Source organism: Struthio camelus, chromosome 9 (assembly GCF_040807025.1).
Source record: "Struthio camelus isolate bStrCam1 chromosome 9, bStrCam1.hap1, whole genome shotgun sequence".
Taxonomy (NCBI): Eukaryota; Metazoa; Chordata; class Aves; order Struthioniformes; family Struthionidae; genus Struthio; species Struthio camelus.
In genome coordinates, this window is record NC_090950.1 from 8,213,036 (window position 1) to 8,232,556 (window position 19,521).

Sequence of the window (19,521 nt, forward strand, 5' to 3'; positions counted from 1 at the left end):
TGGGTTATGAAGACTCACGCATACCCGTACACACTGCCGTACCACTTTTGGCAGATCTGGGCTCAAACGCATTCACGCTAGCAGCGGGCGAAAGGAGGACGGCAAACAGGAAGGCCGTGGGCGCTCCACACCCGTGGGCCCTCCCGCCGCCCCTCCAAGCACACTGCAGCACACAGGCGGCCAGGACGGTGCTGCATCTCCCAGCGCCGGGCAGGACGGGGCACAGGGAGACTGCGGCAGGACCACTGCTCACGGGTTCCCACCCTTGTGCAACCCGCCCCCCAAACCCGCAGCAGAGGGGTTTCGAGCTCTGGTTTGGCCTTACAGAGCCTCTGCAATAAAAACACCAGCCTCCTTCCCCCTCCGCGTCGAGGCCTCTATGAGACCTCCCACAAATGAAAGGGGGAGAGAGTTTTTTTTGCAGGGCTTGTCTGGTATTCTGTCACAAAGCCAAGCAGATGTTTGTAAAACAGAAACTGGTTATACAACTGCTTTAAACTTGCGCAGCTGTGTGCAGCCGAGCAGCTACAGCAGGGAAGAGCAGCGCTTCCCTCTGCTAAGGCTCTTCCATTTAGGGACTTGATCTACAGTCTAATAAAGCAAACTTCCCACGAGTTACTCGAGCTATCACGTCCCAATGTAATGCTTACAGGAGAGGACACTGAGCTGCAAACACAGAGGCAAAGTGGCTGCTCCACGTTCACAGGGAAAGCCTGCACCCAGACTGGGAGCAGGAGGCAGGTCTCCTCCACCAGACCCGCGGACGATCAACACGCCCCGCTTCCACCCCCGGCTTCACTGGCCAGGCGGCTAGAAGCAGCAAGGACACTAAGAGAGTGGCCCTGCTTTGCCACTTGTACAAAATTCCCTCTCCGCTACGCTTGGCCCTCGCTTTACAACCAAATTACACAATTGAACCACTGCACGCTTTGCTGCAACAACATGAACTGAGAACAAAAGGGACTGAAGCAGCCTCTTTTTTTTAAATCTATAGTTAAAAAAAAAAAAAAAGGAAAATTAACCTTAAGTTTCTGACAGCACTTTTATTTATGAAAAAAACTGATAGCCAAAAGAAAATATAACTGGCTTTTGACTTAGGTAAAACCAGAGCTCTGAGAAGCACTCCAACCAAATTATACTGTAGAGTTTTACAGTCCTATAAAATACCAACTTTTTTGCCAGCCAAAACTATTTGTCATACAGTATTTGCATTTTAGTCACACAAAAGTTTGTGTGTGTGCAGAAGTACTATCTTGTTGGTCTTTGAAACCACAGTAAATACTTCAGAAGAACGCATGGCACTTTTTTAAAAAATGGTTTTACTCCTGCTGCTAGCATAGAAGTTCATAACAGCTGGGTAATTCTGCACTTTTGATTCATGCTGCATTATATAGGAAAAGGCACAAAAAATTAAGTTAGTTTCATAAGCTCTGTACAGTCAACACAATTGTGATTAATGTATTTTCTAAAACACAGAGCTAGAGCATTGCGAACAACTGCCACACAGCACAGTCTGCGTACTCAAATCATAGGAAAAAGAAAGAAGTTTTCCATGTCTCAAAAATTCCAGTAAAAACAGGAGCACACTATTGGGCAGAAGCCTCTGACCCAGCTCACAGCTGGGTCATGTATAGGCAAGCATTTTAAGTGTCTACAGTTTAAAGCTTCATTATTTTTTGCAGAACTGAATCTGGCAACGGAAGTAACCTGATTCCCTGGGAATCAAATGTTACTTGAAGACAGGTTTCACCTGTCATGGACTTAACATATTCTCAGCAGCGAGGTGTCAGAGTATATAGACATGACGGGAGAGGGCAGTCTGTCCTTCCCATGTAATAGGAAAGGAAGGAAAATCCTGGCTTTCACAGAGTTGTGACCTTCATTTATTTTTTGGTAACTTTGAGGGGAAATGTCCTCGTACAACTGCAACTAAGGCAAATTTCTGCAAACAAACCAAGAGGCAACAGAAGAACCTTCAAGCGTAGGCTACTAGGCTTCCTGCAGGCTTTTACAGTGACAGGGCACAGTTATCCTCCCAGCCGCTGGGGAGATACGATCAGTCCTCAGATAGACAGGGAATGGGGAATGCGACTTTTTCCAGGGGGACGTGAAGACGAAGAGACTCCCCGATTTGCTCCACTTCACGTGAACAGGCACAGCATCTGCTCCACCATGCTGCCCACTGGACCGCTCCTCTTTCCTCCTCACAGCTGTGCTCAGCAGCAAGCGTTTGCAGGAGAAGCACTAGAAAAAAAAAAACATCCTGACTCTGATCTAACTTGTACAGGCGGAAACAAAGAGGAACTTGCTTTGGATTTGCAGAAAGAGAGATTCAACGTAGGCACAAAGTTAAGAAGGGGTGGATGAAAGTCAGCATCAAGTGGCCTCCTTTAAGCTTTACTGCCATGCTACCAGATGCAACACTTCCAGCACATCTGTGGATTTATACCCTGCTTCAGAGACACCTTGCCATGTGAAAAGCAGAAAAGGTGACTGTGTTTGCTATGTGCACTCTGTAGCGCAGAGCACTCATGGAGATACGAGAGGACCCCTGCAAATAGCCAAGGCACTCAGAGCTACGCCTGGCTGGTTCATGCCAGCAGCTGCAGAGCACGCTGGGCAGTAGATGCTGGCGGCGTGGCCGCCCGCAGACCCCTGCCATCACCACGGCGAGGCCCACTGCGAAGACAACTCTCTGCAGGGGCTTCCAGCAGGGCTCCTCCGAGTAGGAGCAACGTGCACATGTACTATCTTGCACGCTGCTTGCGGGAAAGCAAAACCCGCGCGGTGGCAATGCGTGCCCCATTACGTACGTCAGCAGAGCCCGACTGAATGTCCGAATGCAACTCTTTCTTGTCACCACTCCTCTGTAAGGCTGCCTGCCTGCTACACGCACACCAAAACACCACACGGCACAAAGATGGCCAAACCCAATATAAAGCAGAACGTTGTGCTCCGCAGGAGCCAGGGCAGCGGCAGCAGCAGTTCAAGCCAGTTTTCCTAAGAAGCCTGCAGATCTGCACACAACTGGCATGTCTACTTCCCTCATTTTCCTCAAAATCCCCAGCCAGTTTTTCCAGGTCAGTGCTAAAAGTTGATACAAATGCTGTCCCCACATCAACAACTGCCAGTCCCCCTCCCTCCTACCCTGTTGCTCACTTCACACCACCCACACCTGAGCCGGCAGCACGGTAACGCCTGACCCCCAGCAACACCATCAGAGACTGAAACCGTGGCACTGGCCCCAGCCCCACAGCGCAGAGGCTGCAGCGGACAGCAGGGTCGGGACCGATCCTCAGACCAGAGGCTCTCCGCAATGGTGGCCTCCCTTTCGCCGAGCTTTTACTACTTGCTATACTGTGCCTATCGCAATAGGACACTGCAATAGAAGCCATTCACACCCACCCCACGAGCCCAACAGCCAGCAGCAGGTGGGGACAGACCCCATGCCAGTGGGCAGGTGCTCCACGCTCTCCACTTGCGAGCAAAATAAAACTTCCCGCTCCAAATACACGCTTTTGATGACCGAGTTTGCAGCTCACCTCCCCGCTCCCCCTTTTGGAGAAGTCGTCAAAGCCCACTTAATTACTGAAATTACCCAGAGGCACCCATCTATCCAGTCCCAGCCATGGGAGATAATTGTAGTGAAAGCAACAGAACATTAAACCAACTGTTTGGTGGTCCCTGCCAAAAGCCCCACAGCTCCCATCAGACACCTCCTGCCTACCTAGAGGCTGACCTAGAGGCTGACCTAGAGGCTGGCCTTTGCTGTTACACAAAGCAGGGCAGTTGGAGGGCAGTAACACAAAAAGGTGAGGCGAGGTGAGCTCCAGAGCTTCAAATGGCAGGGAGGTCTCCAGCTACGCGCAAATGCAAATTTTTCAGGAAGAGAAAATATCGGGCTTAATCATGTTTTGCTTCACCAACAAAAGAAGCTGTTGAAATAGTTTTGTCAGACACAGCTGATAAGGATAATTATGTGGTGAGAGCTTAGTCATCCGTATCACAGTGACAGAAAGACAGATTCTCTAAACAACAACAAAAACTCCAGAAAGCCAAAACCCAAAGAACAGCTAAGTATAGAGCTTTCCAGATTTCAAAACAAATTAGAGAAGCACTCAGTCCACCAGGATAGATGCTCATCCAAGTCTACAAGTAGGTCCTGTAATTAACCACTAGAGGGAGCCCATTTTTCTCCATAAATGAAATGTTCATAATTGTTTTATGTGCACGTTTTGCATTCAGAAAATAAGAGAACAATCACAATGTGTAAAATATGCATATTTATATGAATACAGATTTTAATTTAAGCTGATATGGAGAGATACAGTTCAAGCAAGGCCTACTCTAGCATTTGCACCAATATACTTGCCAGACGGAGAAGAGGCACCAGTCAACGTGCTTGGTTTCATTAAAAATGGCCCTCTAAACCAAGCAGGCTACAAAGGACACTCCAATTTGCCCTTAAATTCATCAGCATAAACAGGTTGATATTGCATTCAGGAGTTCACCATCTAGCTGCCCTTGAGAAATCACATCTGCATTTCGTAGTTACAAACCAAATACAACAACAACCTCCAAGAGTGCTGGAGCAACGGAGGCTCCCCTTTAACTCAAGCAGTAAAGATCTGTCCCAGGGAGATAAGGAGCCCCAGATTCTTCTTTTTAAGACCACCGATGCAGTTTTGCCCATCTTTGTATTTACGCCTTGTACACTGCAACTGCTGGAACTTAAAACGCCCTCCAAAATTGGGTTTCATTACCCTGTCTGGACTCCGAGAGCCTCACCAAGTCCAGCTCTCTACCAAGGCGAAATTGCCAGGCCTGCTCTTTCCCCGGCTAGCTCTTCTCCAACGACTATTTAATACACGCCCTTGACAACGTTTCCCTTACAAAGCAGGGTTAGGTAGCCCAAAAGGACTGGGAGATGAAAACAAACGGTTCTGATTCCTTTCAGCTAAGCAGCCAGCAAAGCACGTGCTTGACACAGGCAACCAGATGAGCAGTGACACTGCCCGGCAAAGTCCGGCTGCCTTTACTCTGCGCCCTGCTCTGCTTCTCCTGCGTTACGCCCATCTCCCATGTCAAGCCAGAGAGGAAGCCAGTCAAGGAAGGTTACACCTTGGAGATAAACAAGCAGAAGCCTAGCCTAGACGGCAAGCAAGTTCCAAGCCTAGCCATGGCAAGCAGAACTCACAAGCCTCCTCCAGCAAGCGAGGAAACCATCTCTGCTCAAGCCGCTGGGAGGGGTCACCCATCGGATGTCAGTCATCCCAAGCCACGCCGTCCGGCCAGTGGACAAACCTGGACGTGTCCCCGTGAAGCACAATGTTTTCTGCAGGAGCTTCACTCTTTTTTCCCCCTCCACAAGGGATCCCATATTTTGTATGGGATCACAGAAAGGGGAAGAGGGTCATCCAACCAGAAGCTGCAGCACTCCCTAACACACAGGAACCCTTTGCTCAACTCGGTACGTCTTAAGGAAGCCAAGGCCATCATTTTCCCATACCCAAAGGGTAGGGAGTATCTCCGTCAGCATTTGAAACTTTCCTCTTGGCAGACCTTCACCTATGAAGCCAAGTGTGCACGTGCTTGTCGGGATTACTAACGTGAGCAGATGCTGCTTTCGTGTTTGGGAATTTTCCCATTGACTTCAACGGGACGAGATATAACACCTTGCGTTTTCCCTAACCCCATTTAATAACAGCTACTCACACATCTAGAGTGCTCCAACGTGTTATAGGCACCGTACAAACATCAGCAAGAAAACCAGGAACCCCTTTCTTGGTGTTTCTTGAGCAATCTGACGGGCTGAGAGTTTATCCCTGCATCAGATCCCTATCTCCTTGCCAGCTAATAACAGGAACCGCGCGACTGCTGATCTAACCCAGCTGAGCAGTCAGAAGCAGCCGCCACCTTCTGCTGAGCTGTGGAGACTTTATATTAGTCATAATCCTCTTAAATCGTAACAAAGAACACAGATCAGAAGGTGCAGTGTGTGCTGTAAACGTGCGAAACCCAACACACACAGCCGTTTCGGGGTGCATCAGAGCCCATGCTACTAGAGCGGAGGACATGTTTTTTTGAAGGGGGGGGAAGAGGTCCAGACGCCAGGCCCATGAGCTGGCTGCTCCCTCCTGGCAGCACCCAGAGCCACCGTGGGAGCACAACAGCACTCTTGGAGCATAGCCCCAGGACTCAAAGGACGTCCGTCACCAGCAATGGGAAGACCAAGATCCTCACGGAGAGGACGAACGTGAAGGGGTGCTGCCTCCAGAGGGCTCAAAATAAGACACAAAAGCTGGAGGCACTTGGGGCGGCTCGCACCTCCACCGGCCGCAGGGGGATGACCAGCTTCAGGAGACCCCAGCACAGGTCCAGCCCTGAACCAGCATCCTCAGCGTTTTTTTTAAACTTAATCAAAAATTGTTGTTGGTGGATACGTAGACGTTTATAGGCGCCAATCCCATCTAATCTGACAAGACTCCCATCACACAGGTTACAGCTCCCACAGTCAGCACGCTTAACTAAATCCGCTGAAACTAGCTTTTAAGCGATGGCTGAACATCTCAAAAGCACGCTGAAAATTACAATACTGTGCAATATTGTACTTGTGAGGGGGGAATTCTGCAGGAAGGTCTTGAGAGCCTCCCTTTGGGGGACACGGAAACTAGCATTGACTTCTGCTCTAACCTGCACAACAGCTAGCAAGTACACCTGACAACACCACCCTTTACTGTCAGCCTCAGAAATTTTCCATAATAAAGCGTATCGATCAACATGCAGTTTTCCCCGTATGGGATAAGTGCTACAGCAATAGAAAAGGGCATTCCCAAATACTTATCAGTTAGAAGTTTCACGTGATAATTACCAACAAAAATCTAAGTCTGTTAGCTGTTTCAAATACCAAGTGTGTAATATTTCCAGCAGCACATTTTTCAAATGTGGAAACTTCTCCCTCAAGCATTTTCCATGTGGTATTCCTCACGTTTTTATAACACGTATCCAGGCAGTTTCCCCCCTGCTTACAGTGTGAAAGATGCCCAGCTTGATACTATAGTTTTCACTACCCCTAGCTTAAGGCCGCCAACATACACACTAGTAGCACTTCGGAAACAAGACTTGCGGCTCCTCAAAACCTTGACGTTCGCAGTTACCTCTTATTGCATCTGAGCAATCTGCAGGCAAAAGATGTTTTACTCGCAGATAACCTGCAACAGCTACCCCATACTTGTAGTATGCAGTTCACGCGATCCTACACAACTGCTCCTGTAGTACTACTGCTCCACGCAATACCTGATCCACCGCCATTAATACCCATAAACATGTAGTCTTCTCAGTACTTTCTAGCTGAAACACATGACTGCTGATGTATTCACATTTGTAATAATTAGAGGCAAATTTATAAAAAGCCACCTTCTTGCTTAACCGAATCATTATTCTATTAGTAGTGATGTTCTGATGATTTCAAAATTCTCTACTGTTCAACTTCAAGGACTGCTCATTTGATTTTGGAAATTCACTCTTGGTTGCAACTTGACAAAGAAAGTATTAATTTGTTCACATTTATAAGACGTTTATTCGGTTCAGTCTTTTCCATTCATGGGTCAGACGACGAATTGCTTTCCCTGGAAAACTACCCTGTGAGATATTCAGCATAAGGCATTCTGTAGCTCAGATGCGAGCTACGAACCGCAATTTTTCCTGGGATGTCCCTGTAGGTTGGCTTTGGCACGTACGCCTGCATGTTTCATGCTTTGTCTGGAGGAGGAAGCTCCCACAAGCGAGGCAAAAGCTCTCAGATATGGGTCACAAGTCGGTGTATCAAAACTTAGACAAGAATAAAGAAGAAGATAAAAAATAGCATATTTTCCCCAGGCTTGTAGGAAAGAAAAAAAAAAAAACAACCCTGTGAACTAGACCTTGATATTCTTTTGATATTCCAGAGGTTTTGGACAAAGGAAGTCTACTACTGTTTGTCAGAAAATAGAGCGCGCTCTCCCTCCGTGGGCGAAGGCGAGAGGACGCGTGGTGGCACGGGCTGCCCAGGTTCCTTCCACACATTACACACCTGACCCAGGCTCGTTTCCCCCCCCCCCCGCTTCATTCCTAACTGCCAAAAACACCGTGCCAGGGTTTGCCTCCCATGCAAAGAGAAGAGTGAGAAGAGAGGAGAAACCCCAAACCCCAAACCCATGCCTCCTCCACCACTGCTCGCCTTGCAGCGCCTGCCAGCCCCGAGGCTGCCCGCGCCGCTCCACTCGCCCCCGTCCCCCGAGCAGGAGCCTCGGAGCAGGACGGCGGCGCCCGGCGCAGACAATGCCCCGAGCCCCGGCGGCGCCGAGCGCTGCCCGCCCCGGCCCCGGCCCCGGCCCCCGCCACTCACCGGAGATCTCGGCCTGGGGCACGCCGCTGAGCCCGAAGCCCTTGGCCCCATACAGCTGCCGCACCTCGGCGCAGCTCCTCGCCTTGCCGCCGCTGTCCGCGCGGGCCGGGGGCGAGGCGACACACAGCAGCCACAGTCCCCACGGGAGGAAACGCATCCTTCTGCGCTGCCCGCCACCTGCCGCGCGAAGGGCAACGCCAAGGTCCCGCGGCGGCGGGGGCCGCTGCCCGGGCAGCGCGGCGGCAGCGGCAGGGACGGGGCGGGCAGGCGAGTGCCGCCGCGCTCTCGGCCCGCGGAAGCGCTTTTGTTCCTAGCGCGGCTGCATGCCCCGGGCAGCCCCGCCGCGACGCTGCCGGCTGCCGAGCCGCCGGGCCGGGGCGGGCGGGGCGGGGCGGGGCGGGGCGGGGCGTGCGCGGCGGCGGCGGCGGCGGCGGCGGCTCGGCACCACCTGCGCGCCGGGCGGGCGGGGGCGCGGGGGCGCGGGGCGAGGCAGGGCTTCCCCCGCCGGACGTGGCATCACGGCGCCCGCGCCAATCCCGCGCGGGGCGCAGCCCCCGCCCCGCCCCGCCCCGCCGCCGCTTGCTGGGTTGTTTGACGGTGATTCGGCGGGAAGCAGCGGAGCTCCTGGGGACCTCGGTGAGCGTCCGCCCCGCCCCGCCCCGCCCCGCGGAGACGCGTGCGGGCCGAGAGGGGCGGCCCTGGCCGAGTCGTCCCCCTGCGGGCACGGCGCGTCCCCGCGAGCATCGCCCGCGTGGCGGGTCACCTCCGGAGGGCTCCCACGAGCGAGCCCACCAGCTCGTGGCCAGGAACGAGGACGCTTGCCGACGGATGGAGGGCCCACGCTCGCCCCGGCCGAGGCTCCTGGGTGAGCTTGCACCCTGCTAGACATCAGAGAAGCCCCACAGAAAGCCCCACCCCAGGTACAGCAGGGTCCCCGAAACAGCAAATTCTATGGGAGACTGCATCTTTCGGGCAAGTCACTCAGACGTGCGCAAATCCGTAGGAAAGCCGGGTCGCTCGTCTTGCTGCTTCAGGGACTGCTTGCTCTCCTGAGGAACGAGGAAGGAGAAAGAAGTGACAGCAAAATAACAGCCCCGGGGAGGGCAAGGATGGCAGGAGAGAAGAGGAAAGATGTTCCTTTCCTGTGAAATTGCCTAATGATTTCCTATGAACTTTTCCTAATTAAGTCACCCATGAGACGCAACCTAAGAGATGAAGAGGACCTGACTGCAAAGAGGGAAAATTCTCTAACAGAGATCACAGGAGCTCAAATGACATGTCACTGTAGCTAAAACTGTAAAAAGTCTGAGTCATATGAGCCTGTGCTATCTCCCAAATCATCTTCTACAGATCACACGGGGCTTCGAGGCTCTGGATGTCCATGCCCAAGCCTTGCCCAGCCTCAGCACGCACACGATACAGGTTTGCTAGCTCCCCCCAGCTTCTACACAGCAGTCTGCAAGTCCCTCCGAAACTTTACTGAGAATAGTGAGTTGACACTGAGCGAGACGTTGTTGGGCCGTGGAGTTAAGAGGGTCCTGTTATGAGGGCCCTACCTAAAAACAAATCCACGGTCTAGTGCAGGGCACCGATGGCGTGTGCCAGTGCCAGTGCCAGGGCAGCTGGCCATTTGGACCACAGTGACATCTGGGCTGATCAGAGGTGTATCAGTGATGCACAGGTTAGGAACCCCACGGAGGCGACTGACAGCCCAGTCGCCCACTTCATTAGCACCAAGGCTTTCAGTTCCCCCCAACTCGCTGTGCCTGAGCTTGAAGCTTCCTCGGGGGGGTTTCCAGAGCATGGAAAAAAGGTCTTGTTTCTGGAAACACGTGGGAAAATCTGCCACAGATGGACGTAAAGTCTGACCCACCCTCTCTTTTCTAAGTGCATGAGTACCGCGCATATTAACAGGTTTCTAAGTTCATTACGAGGAACAAGTTTATTTCAGCCCTTATTCCTGGTTATTTATTGTAATTTTATGGTCAGAGCTCTTTCCCTACCCCAGGCTTTGAATACAGCCCTTACAGAGCTACGTCACAGCTCTCATCTACTCAACCCACTACAGTAACAGCGGAAAACCAGCAGAAAATTGGCGGAATCCATGCAAGGATACATACTGCTAGGAGTACAGAAACACCAGGATCGTGGTTTCTCCTCCTGGTTCCAGAGGGAAAGTCAAACAGTTACAGCACAGAGCTAATACCGCTCTTGCTCGGGTCTGGTGAGGGGAATGAACTCCACGAATGCAAACTGCCGAGCCGGAGCACTTAAAAGAGCAGAAAGGCAGAGTCACAAACCTCTTATTTGCTCTGGAAGATGACACAGGAGCCCAAGCAGTACCTAATTTTCCCTTTTCCTCCTGCGCGCCCAAGGTAGGATCCTTGCCTCTGCGGTGCACCCAGGGCTCGCCCCCGGCTCTGCCTGATAGCACCTTGTGGGAGTGCGGCGTGGCTGTGCCCAAGCTCGCAGCACAACAAAGCCCTCCGCGACCGCACAGCTGGCGAGTGCCCGGACATGTTGGCAGCTGACACGGGAAGAACTGGGACTGAAACCCTCGGCTTTTGGCCTTGCGAACCATCCCCTGAGCTATAGATCATTTTACGGACAAAAGTATCTTCTTTGTTCATACACATCTCGCTCCCCCGAGCTGGGGGACAACACTGCCTGTAGCACAGACACTAAAGTCAGGTCATTCCTGATAAAATCCAGAGAGCCGGCAGCACACGCTCTGCTCGTTCAGAGTCACCCTGTTGTGTCCATGGGGAAGCACTGGGGTACGAATCACCAGTGCAGACTGCACCGCTGGTTGCCAAACCCGTCTCAAGAAGCAGAGCTGCAGGTACCACGAATTTCCTTGATTAAGTGACCTTCAGCACATGACTTTCCTGCTGAATGGGGATAACAGTGTTTCTTACCCAACCCCATGCCTGTGAGGTGTTTGCATACTATCATAATGACAAACTTATTAGATATAGCATATTATATATAATGAGAAGACAGCTTAAAAATAATCGATATGAGCTGTGTGACACAGCAGCTATCTGTGCGTCTCTATAGGATACAATCGTAAGCAAGCAAATCTTCAGCCTGTCCTGAGGCATGACTGCGTGTGCTGCTGTCGCTGGCAAGGCGTGTGTGCATACCCAGGATTTGGGCTGGGTACATTTTAAGCAAACTGAAATCAACACCTTCCAAGCGTCATGATGAAAATGTGTTTTTATGTGCATTATAAACCGCATTTCTTTCGTGTGCGTTTGAAGATCAGATCCACTTTCTGAACACGCTCAATTTAAAGAACGGAGCTTGGCAAAAAGCGAACGCAAGCTTGTCCGGCACCTCACAGAAAGAGCTAGAATTGGGGCAGAAAAGAAAGAACAAAGTAAAGCACAAGCTGAGTAGACAAAATGCAGAGGAGAAAAGCACACAGCCAGCCAGGAGGGTAGTCAGAGGCAGACAGAAAATCCATCCTGCTGGGGCGATCACCTCTTGTCAGCCCCCGACAAAAAGTGCTGCCTGCTGAAAAGCTGATCCAAGCATTACAAAGAGGTAAGAATGATGAAGAGGAGCCAAATCACCTGGCACAAGCCGGGAAAGTTACCCTTTCAAAAATAAATGAGCGGAGGCTTTGTAGTGTCTCGACTTCCACAGGTTCTCGTCCGTCTTCTCTTTCTCCAGCACTTCCGAAAGTTTCACAGCGCCATGGACATGCTCTTTTCAAACTAATGCAGATCAAGCGCTGCAGGGGCAGCAAAGCAATCGCATCCCCCAGAGCTCCAGCTGGCTCCATGACGGACCTGCGCTGAGCTACAACCACCGAGTGTCTGACCACAAAAGCAGAGCAGCAAAACCCCAAATACCCTGTTGAATCGGTAGGCAGACCCCGTCTACTTTTTTCATTGTGTATCAAATACAGAGCTGACAGGAAGTGGGGAGGGCGAAAGGAAAGGAACCGGGAAAAGCTTACGCGGCCTATAGCTTCCTCTCTCTCCCTTGCGGGTGTTGCACGATGAAACCCTCAGCCCCTCTCCCTGAGTCGGTTTTATGCCACATTTGACTCTGCAGAAGCCTCAGAAAATCTGGCACCTCGAGATTAAAAGCCTTCATCAAAGCAGGAGCAGATCAGTACCTCTTCTGCCTGTTTCTTTTCATCCTTGCTCTATCCGGCTCCTGCAGGAGTTCAGGCAAGCTCTCCCCCTGCTCCTCCCACCCCCAGGCTGGCTGCTGTTCAGCACAAGCTGGACACGCGCTTTGCTGAATCAAATCTAATTAGGTTATCCAGAGGATTTACTAGATTACACCTTGCTATCTGCAGCTGCTGACTTCTTCACTGGATCGTCCTCACTGGGACCCATGCAGCTCCTCCTCCCCTCCTGCACACAAACCCCTCCGAAGCTTTTCGGACACGCGCAGGAAGAGCGTACGTGATTGCTCTGGTCACAGAAAAATATGAAATCTATCCTTTTAAATTGCTGGGTCACCTACGTACAACTGACAAATCCAGCTTGATCTCAGCTGACTACGTGAGAAGCCATTTGCTCTACCGAAGCGCTAAGACTTGCTGGGATTTGTGTATCTGTGCTAATTAATGAGGACTATGGTTCCACAGATGTACAGAGCTGGGGACCCTTCCCAGCACCGGAGCTCCCAGCAAGCCAGAAGTCAGACCTCGGCGCAAGAAAATTCGTAATTCTGGCCACGGCGGAAGAGGAAAAGAGGACGGGGGCTGCAGCAGGGTACACCAACGCTCAGCCTAGCTGCTGCTGGACCCTCGATTCGAGCAGACCAGCTCCCTTTAAATGCAATGCTTAATTCCAGCGTGTGTGGTTAGTACTCTGTAGGGTGAGATTATCAACCACCAAATAATTTCAGGCAGAGAATCTGGCTAATTGCCCCTCTGTGCTCTGCTTCGGGTTGAACGACCCACTTTTCCAGCAGTGACTTAAAGGAATGCATGGCTGTAATGACCTCTTACCAACGACTCCACCCTGTAGGACCGTGCTTGTGTCATACGTGCCTCAGAGATTTCCCAGTAGAAAGCAGTCTTAAAGGCCAAAAAATAAATATATGCCAAAAACTCATTAGAGAAACTGCTGCTAATTGGGTCTGCCCCAGGAAATATATTTCATCCTTTTTGGACATGACTTTCAATAAAGCTTTCCTGACTCCCAGCTCCCCAACAAGTTTGTAACAGTGAATGAAGAATACAGACACAGTATTGAATCTGTTTTATAAAAGCAGGGCTTAGCTTGATATATGAAATGGCTCAGAACTGGCTCTAAAATTACTAGGTTAGAAATGTGTGTTTTCAGCATGCCACTACAGTGATACACAGATTTCTCCCCCTGCTTGCAAAAACCACAGTTGGGACCACTTCCTCTTATCGTTCAGAGGGTTATGTCCAGAGCTTGGCTGTTTTTGAAAGGGTTTTATGAAGTAGAAATCTCCCCTCAGTCTGTCATTGGTCGCTGGGCACTGGCTTAAGAAAAGCGCCCGCAGGAGCAAACTCCGCGCCTACGAGTGCAGCAGCACCTAAGCACTGGTCCAAGGCATATGGACCTGGGTCAGGCATCCTGTGCACTTCAGTGCGGAAAAAAAAAGCTACAGCCACAAAGAAAGAGATGTGTGGTGCAGCAATCCAGCCGTTCTGCAATGCTAACAGAGCGTCCTCGAGCCGACGCGTTATCCTCAGCTGATGCTACATTAAACACTACATAAAGCGCTTTAATGAATTAACAGAATTATCTTACGTCCTGCTCAAGTGTTTACTTTTTCCCTCACATCCAGTTACATATAACATAGGCTGTTTTCACAGAGAAATTGGCTATGAGGAAACACCCATTCTGTGGTGCTGAAAAGCACCGAACGCCTTTAGTTGCAAGGAGAGGCTCTCGCGCTCCCGGGCTTTGCACAACGGACTTTGGCGATGCTGCGAAGGGGTGTCAGCCAGCAGCACGGGCAAGCTGGGGTTAAACCCCAGTGAGCGGGAAGGACAGCTAACAGCAAATGTTCGACAGCGTTTCACACAGAAACGATAAAAACTGAATTTGAGTTTGGAAACGCATCCTTCCCATGCCTTTTTCTCTGAGTTGTTAATAAGATAATTACCAGGTGACACAGATTTTTTGATGTGTGCCAGCTTTACTTCTGATGCAATGCTGCACACAAGTAAAGTGACATCTGGAATGGATCTGGTCCAGCGTGTTTTTCATTTTAAGATCTATGCATTTTGCAACACAAATACAGTGTACGCATCCACTATGGCTACATGAATTTTAGGGTGCTTGAAGGCCAAGCCTTCAGAAGATAGTCCGATGTCAGTGAAGATACACTGATTTATCCCGGTCGAGGATTTGGCGCCTTTACAATCCAACATCTGCTTGCGATCTTAGTATCGCTCTGTGTACAGTTTCTTTTGTCAGGACCACATAAACATCCAGTACTGGATTTTCCGAGATGCCAGATGACACACACCCATGTTCTGAAGATTAAAAATAGAGCTCTTAATCTGATTTCATTTCTTCAACCTGCTAGAAACCAGAGAGCATGAATACAAGGAGATGTACGGAGCCTGGGTGTAAGAAACGACAGAAATCACCAGCACACTTAATTCTGTCTTACTTTTTTTTTTTTTTTTCTTACAGTGTTACTTTTGAGTATAGCCTTGAGAATAAGTTGTTCGCAGTATCCATGTAATTTTATATCGCATACATAATTGTGCCTCAGGCAGGACCGTTATTCCGTGGCTAAAGGGGCAAAGCTGAGATCCTTTGCCTCTATTGTGGTCGATGCCAGGGACGTTGCTTTTTAAAGCACTTTAAATAGAAGTCGGTGGACGGGGGATCCTGCATCTCACTTTCAAATCTTCCTTGCTGCCTTACAAAAGCTAAGCAGTTAGGTGCAATGACTCACTCATGCTGACATTTTTGGGAGAGAACGATGCCTTTTATAACAACATCGATATTCCCCCATTGAGGTCTCAACGCTGGCTAATTTAGAAAAGAAACATGTAGTGCAAGGTTGAAAGGTCACAGGCCAGCCGAAGAGCTCATGAGATCATGGGACCATGAAAGAAGCTCCGACTTTAAAATAAAATAGCCTTTTTTCTTTCTTTTTTTTTTTTTAAGGAACAGACAAACTTTTCTGAAAGGCCAGGAATTTAATTTGAACTCTTCTTTCACATACTGTACAAATAAAAGCTACACTGCGGAACCACTTGGGGCGGTTCAGTACAGTTTATCTCCAGAGGTCACTTTAATCTATACGGAAGGGACAGGGAGAGGGAGGGACACACATTTACTTTGAGAAAGCTGCCAGACCTCTGTAAGCTCTGATGTTCCCATTGCCAAGCCAACGCCCTTCTTAAGATTATTCTCCCCGCAGTCCGTAATGCCTCTGCAGCCTAGGGAGTGTGAAATTAAATTATGAAATATTGGATTATTTGTGGCTGTTGTGTGCTGCTCTGTCCACACTGTTCTTTTCCCTTTCTTAACTTCCTGATTTTTCCTTGCTAGAGCTAAAGGAGAAGAGGGGGAGAGAAAAGCTTATAACAACTTTACTTCCACAGCATTATCTAGACTGATGTTTTTGTGCCCTGAACAGATTTTAACACAGATTCAGAATTGAGACTAAAATCGGAGCCAGATTTTCTGGGTTTGACTCCTTTCCATGACTGCTAACCCACAAAGTATTCCTGTTGTTTGCCTGTTTGTTTTCCGAAGAGACACTATTACAGTTTCCTCCCAATATTAAGCGTCTCTGAAAACAAATTCACTCTGATAGAGATGATCTTTCAGAGTCCAAGCTGAAGAGAGCCTCCTTTCCTTTATCAAGGAACCTGAAAATGCTGATGTGGGATTTACAAAAACACAAGCAGCCGAATGCGTTGTGTTTCCTTTTCCTTCCAGGGCAGTAGCAGCTAACAAATACTATTTGTTGATGCAGTATACATAAACCACACGTCCTTAGAACAATAACTTATTATTAAACCAAAGCAATTAGGCACAGAGAGCCTTCATACCTGCAGCCCTCAAACTGAAAGAGGTCAAGTGGCTGCCTAACGGAACGTGCAATCGGCAAGAGAAGAAATTATTCTTTCACCATTCGTGCCTTCAGCGCTTACGCAAACAAAGACGAGCTACTGCAGTGAAAAACTGTACTTGAGCCAAGCTATCCTCTCAAACTTTCTTAATATTAAGTATTTCACAAGTATATCTCTATTTCTGTGCTTTCGTTTTTGTCAAGCTTAACAGGGTTGATAAACTCCAAAGTAACCAAGTGTAAGGCACCTGTAAAGCAAACTGACTGATGGGACCTTCTGGGCGTATGCAAAAACACAACTGGGCAACTGTGTGCCTTTGCTTAGCCGAGCAAGATGCGACCCGGATGCCAGTGCATCAGTTCAGCCCACTGCTTGGATGCAGCATCAGAGCACAGCACCGTTTGCCACCGCTGCCCAGCTGCCCCTCTCCTGACTCTTCAAACACCCAAACACCTTCCTTGAGAAGCTCATGGGATACTCGCCTGTAAAAATTTACCCTGCCTTCCGCTATAACATCCTTAAGTATTCACTCTTTTTCCATCAAGAATTCTGTAATGCCATTTCTTTGGAAGCCAGAGAAGCTTTGGAAGCTCCCCCCCCCCCCCAATTCAGGGTTTTTTCAGTTAGTTACTTGGATGAAGAGTTCAGCAGAAAAATAATCCCAAAGCCACCCTGGCTCACCCAGCATCCATCATGAAAATAATTCCAAAAATTCTCCGTTTTCACTCCCCCGACCCTCAGCTATGCAGATGAGTGTTGATGAGCCTGCAGGTCTCCACAAATGCTATGGGCCCTAAGTTGTTCACTTAGGGCTGCTGTTACTCCTACCTCTTAAAGGCAGACAAAAGTTGCCCCATGACTGGCTGCCGTTGACTTGCCTGATCTCAGGGTAAAAGCACTGTGCAGGGTGTCCACAATGGCCCTCTGGGGTATCAGAGGACAGCAGAGTCTCCAAGTCCTTATCCGCTCTAACACTATACTACCTAAGCTCCTTATGCAGGCTCAGACAACTTCCTCCCTCCTCCCATCACTCACTTCCCACAACTCGCAAATGTCTCATTCACACAAACAAGAAAAATGGGCTGGTGAACACCCTGCACGTAACTCAATTTTAAGGCAGAGAAATAGAGTTTTCCCCAAATCTTTCCTTCCTAATGTTTTGTGAAATGAACTGTTCAAAAACTGAGAAGGAGCTGAAAATCCTTCCCTCCAAAAAGTAGTCTAATAAATGTGCTCCTTGGTCCTCGAGAGACACAGCGCAGTCCATGGGAACAAGTCCTCTTTCTCTCCGTTTATGGGTTTTGATAAAACATTCTGTTCATGTGAGCTTGGCAGGTTTGGCATTTTAATTCATTTTTTGATGCCATCATTTTAATGGTTGCTTTTGTACAAGAAAAGCAAAATTGGAGCTGGTCAAATGCAGAGAAAAACTGTGCAAAGTTATTTGTTAGCTCAGTAGGGATGGCTGTAATCTCTTTTCTCAGGCAAAATTCCCCCTAACATCAATGGGAATTTTTCATAACTATTAGCACAGATATCACAGCTGGCTGGAGCGAGCGCAAGGTGCAGACCGCCGGGAGCTCAGAGGCTTTATGTCGCGAAGCACTGCTACACGCCAAGGCTAATGGCTGTTGTCAGAGACGGCCCTTTGCTCTGACCTGTTCTTAAGTACACTCCACGGAGTCTAAACTTACTGTTCTGATTATCTGAAACCGTTTAATGCGACCCATGAATAATGCATTCGCAAACCAGGTGAGTCGCAGTGTGGAGCTCAGTCCCACCCCTGGGCGCCTCAGCAGCAGCACATCGGTTTCCCGGATCGGGCGGCTTAGCACCACAAGCCCGGTCGTGCTGGGGACAGCCTCCCAGCTCTCTGGCCCATCCCACGGTGAGCAGGGAACCTCCTGTGGACGTCCGGGCAGCCTCAGCTCGCTTGGCCGTCCAGGGCAGAGAGGCAGGCTTGTGTGAGGTGGTATCTAGCAATGCATTTGGGGCAGTAACGGAGACAAAAAATCCCAGAGGTATCAATGTCATCGATGCGGTTCTCCTTCCGAAGCTGTGATTTGTTTGTATGACGTATGTACAACAACACTGGCAAAGAACACGAGGCAGAGATAGCCAAGGAAGTTTGTGAGAACGGTAAATTCGTCCATCACGACGGTACCCTTTAGCGTCTCTTCACGAACCCTCCAGGTCCTTTCTCTTCTCCCTCACCCCACGCACCTCCCTGCTTTCCCTGTCCGCTAGGTTTGTTCTTTACTCAGCTGGAGTGGGTTGTTGCTAGGATGCTCTTTTCCTACCTGGGCGGATTGCTTTGCCTCTCCAATGAGCCTCCTGACCCTGCTAGTCCAGGGAGCATGAAGCTCACCTGCAGACCTGGGCTCATATCTTCCTAAGAGCAGTCACAGAAACTGAGACAACCAAGCCTTCACTTGACTTGTTTTCTACTCATTTTGCAGGGCAACGCGCACCGTTTAGTCATGAAGAGGCTTTGCGTGCATGCAATAACCAAACAAATCAGAACTCACAGAGCTTGCCATGGAAGACTCCTCATAGCCAGGGCTTTGACTCAATCATTCATCAATTTGTTTGATTGATATGGCTGACAGTAGGTCTTAAGAGGACTTGTCAGAATCCAAATCAAAAGAAAATAAATCCAGATCTGAAGGTGGCCCGTTATCTCTCTAAAGCTTCCTTTAGTCGAGGACTAAGCTTATCTACTCTAATTTCATATAACGAGAACGGACTTCGCTTAGTAAGAACATGGCAAAATATTAAGAAGTAGACAGCAAAAAGAATGACAATAGCTACCACGGAGAATAAATCTGAAAGTTTTGAGGTTTAGATTGTATGAGGTTGAAAAAAAAAAATAACAACCAGAAAGCATGGAAATTAAAAGCAGTACCTGTCAATTAGAGAATATTGAAAGCAACAGAATAATGAGAAATATGCCCGGTTTTCACCTGTGACAAAGCCAGAGACGACAAGTACTTCCTAGAATTAAATCTCTGGTCTTTTTGTACAGGGTCTTGTTACTGCAGGGTACTAACGGCGCTGCTAGAGATGGGGATCACCATTTTAGGTCACGTGCAAG

General features: G+C 49.4%; 1 protein-coding gene across 1 annotated transcript in view; it reads right to left on the minus strand.

The window, feature by feature from the left end:
* The window catches only part of GPC1 (glypican 1), a 187,354-nt gene extending 178,575 nt beyond the window's left edge, over positions 1–8,779 (minus strand). The window contains exon 1 of the mRNA XM_068954346.1: positions 8,387–8,779. Within this exon, the coding sequence (XP_068810447.1) occupies positions 8,387–8,543 (157 nt within the window). The 5' untranslated portion in view covers positions 8,544–8,779. The remainder of the gene's footprint in view (positions 1–8,386) is intronic.
* Positions 8,780–19,521: the final 10,742 nt, after the last annotated feature.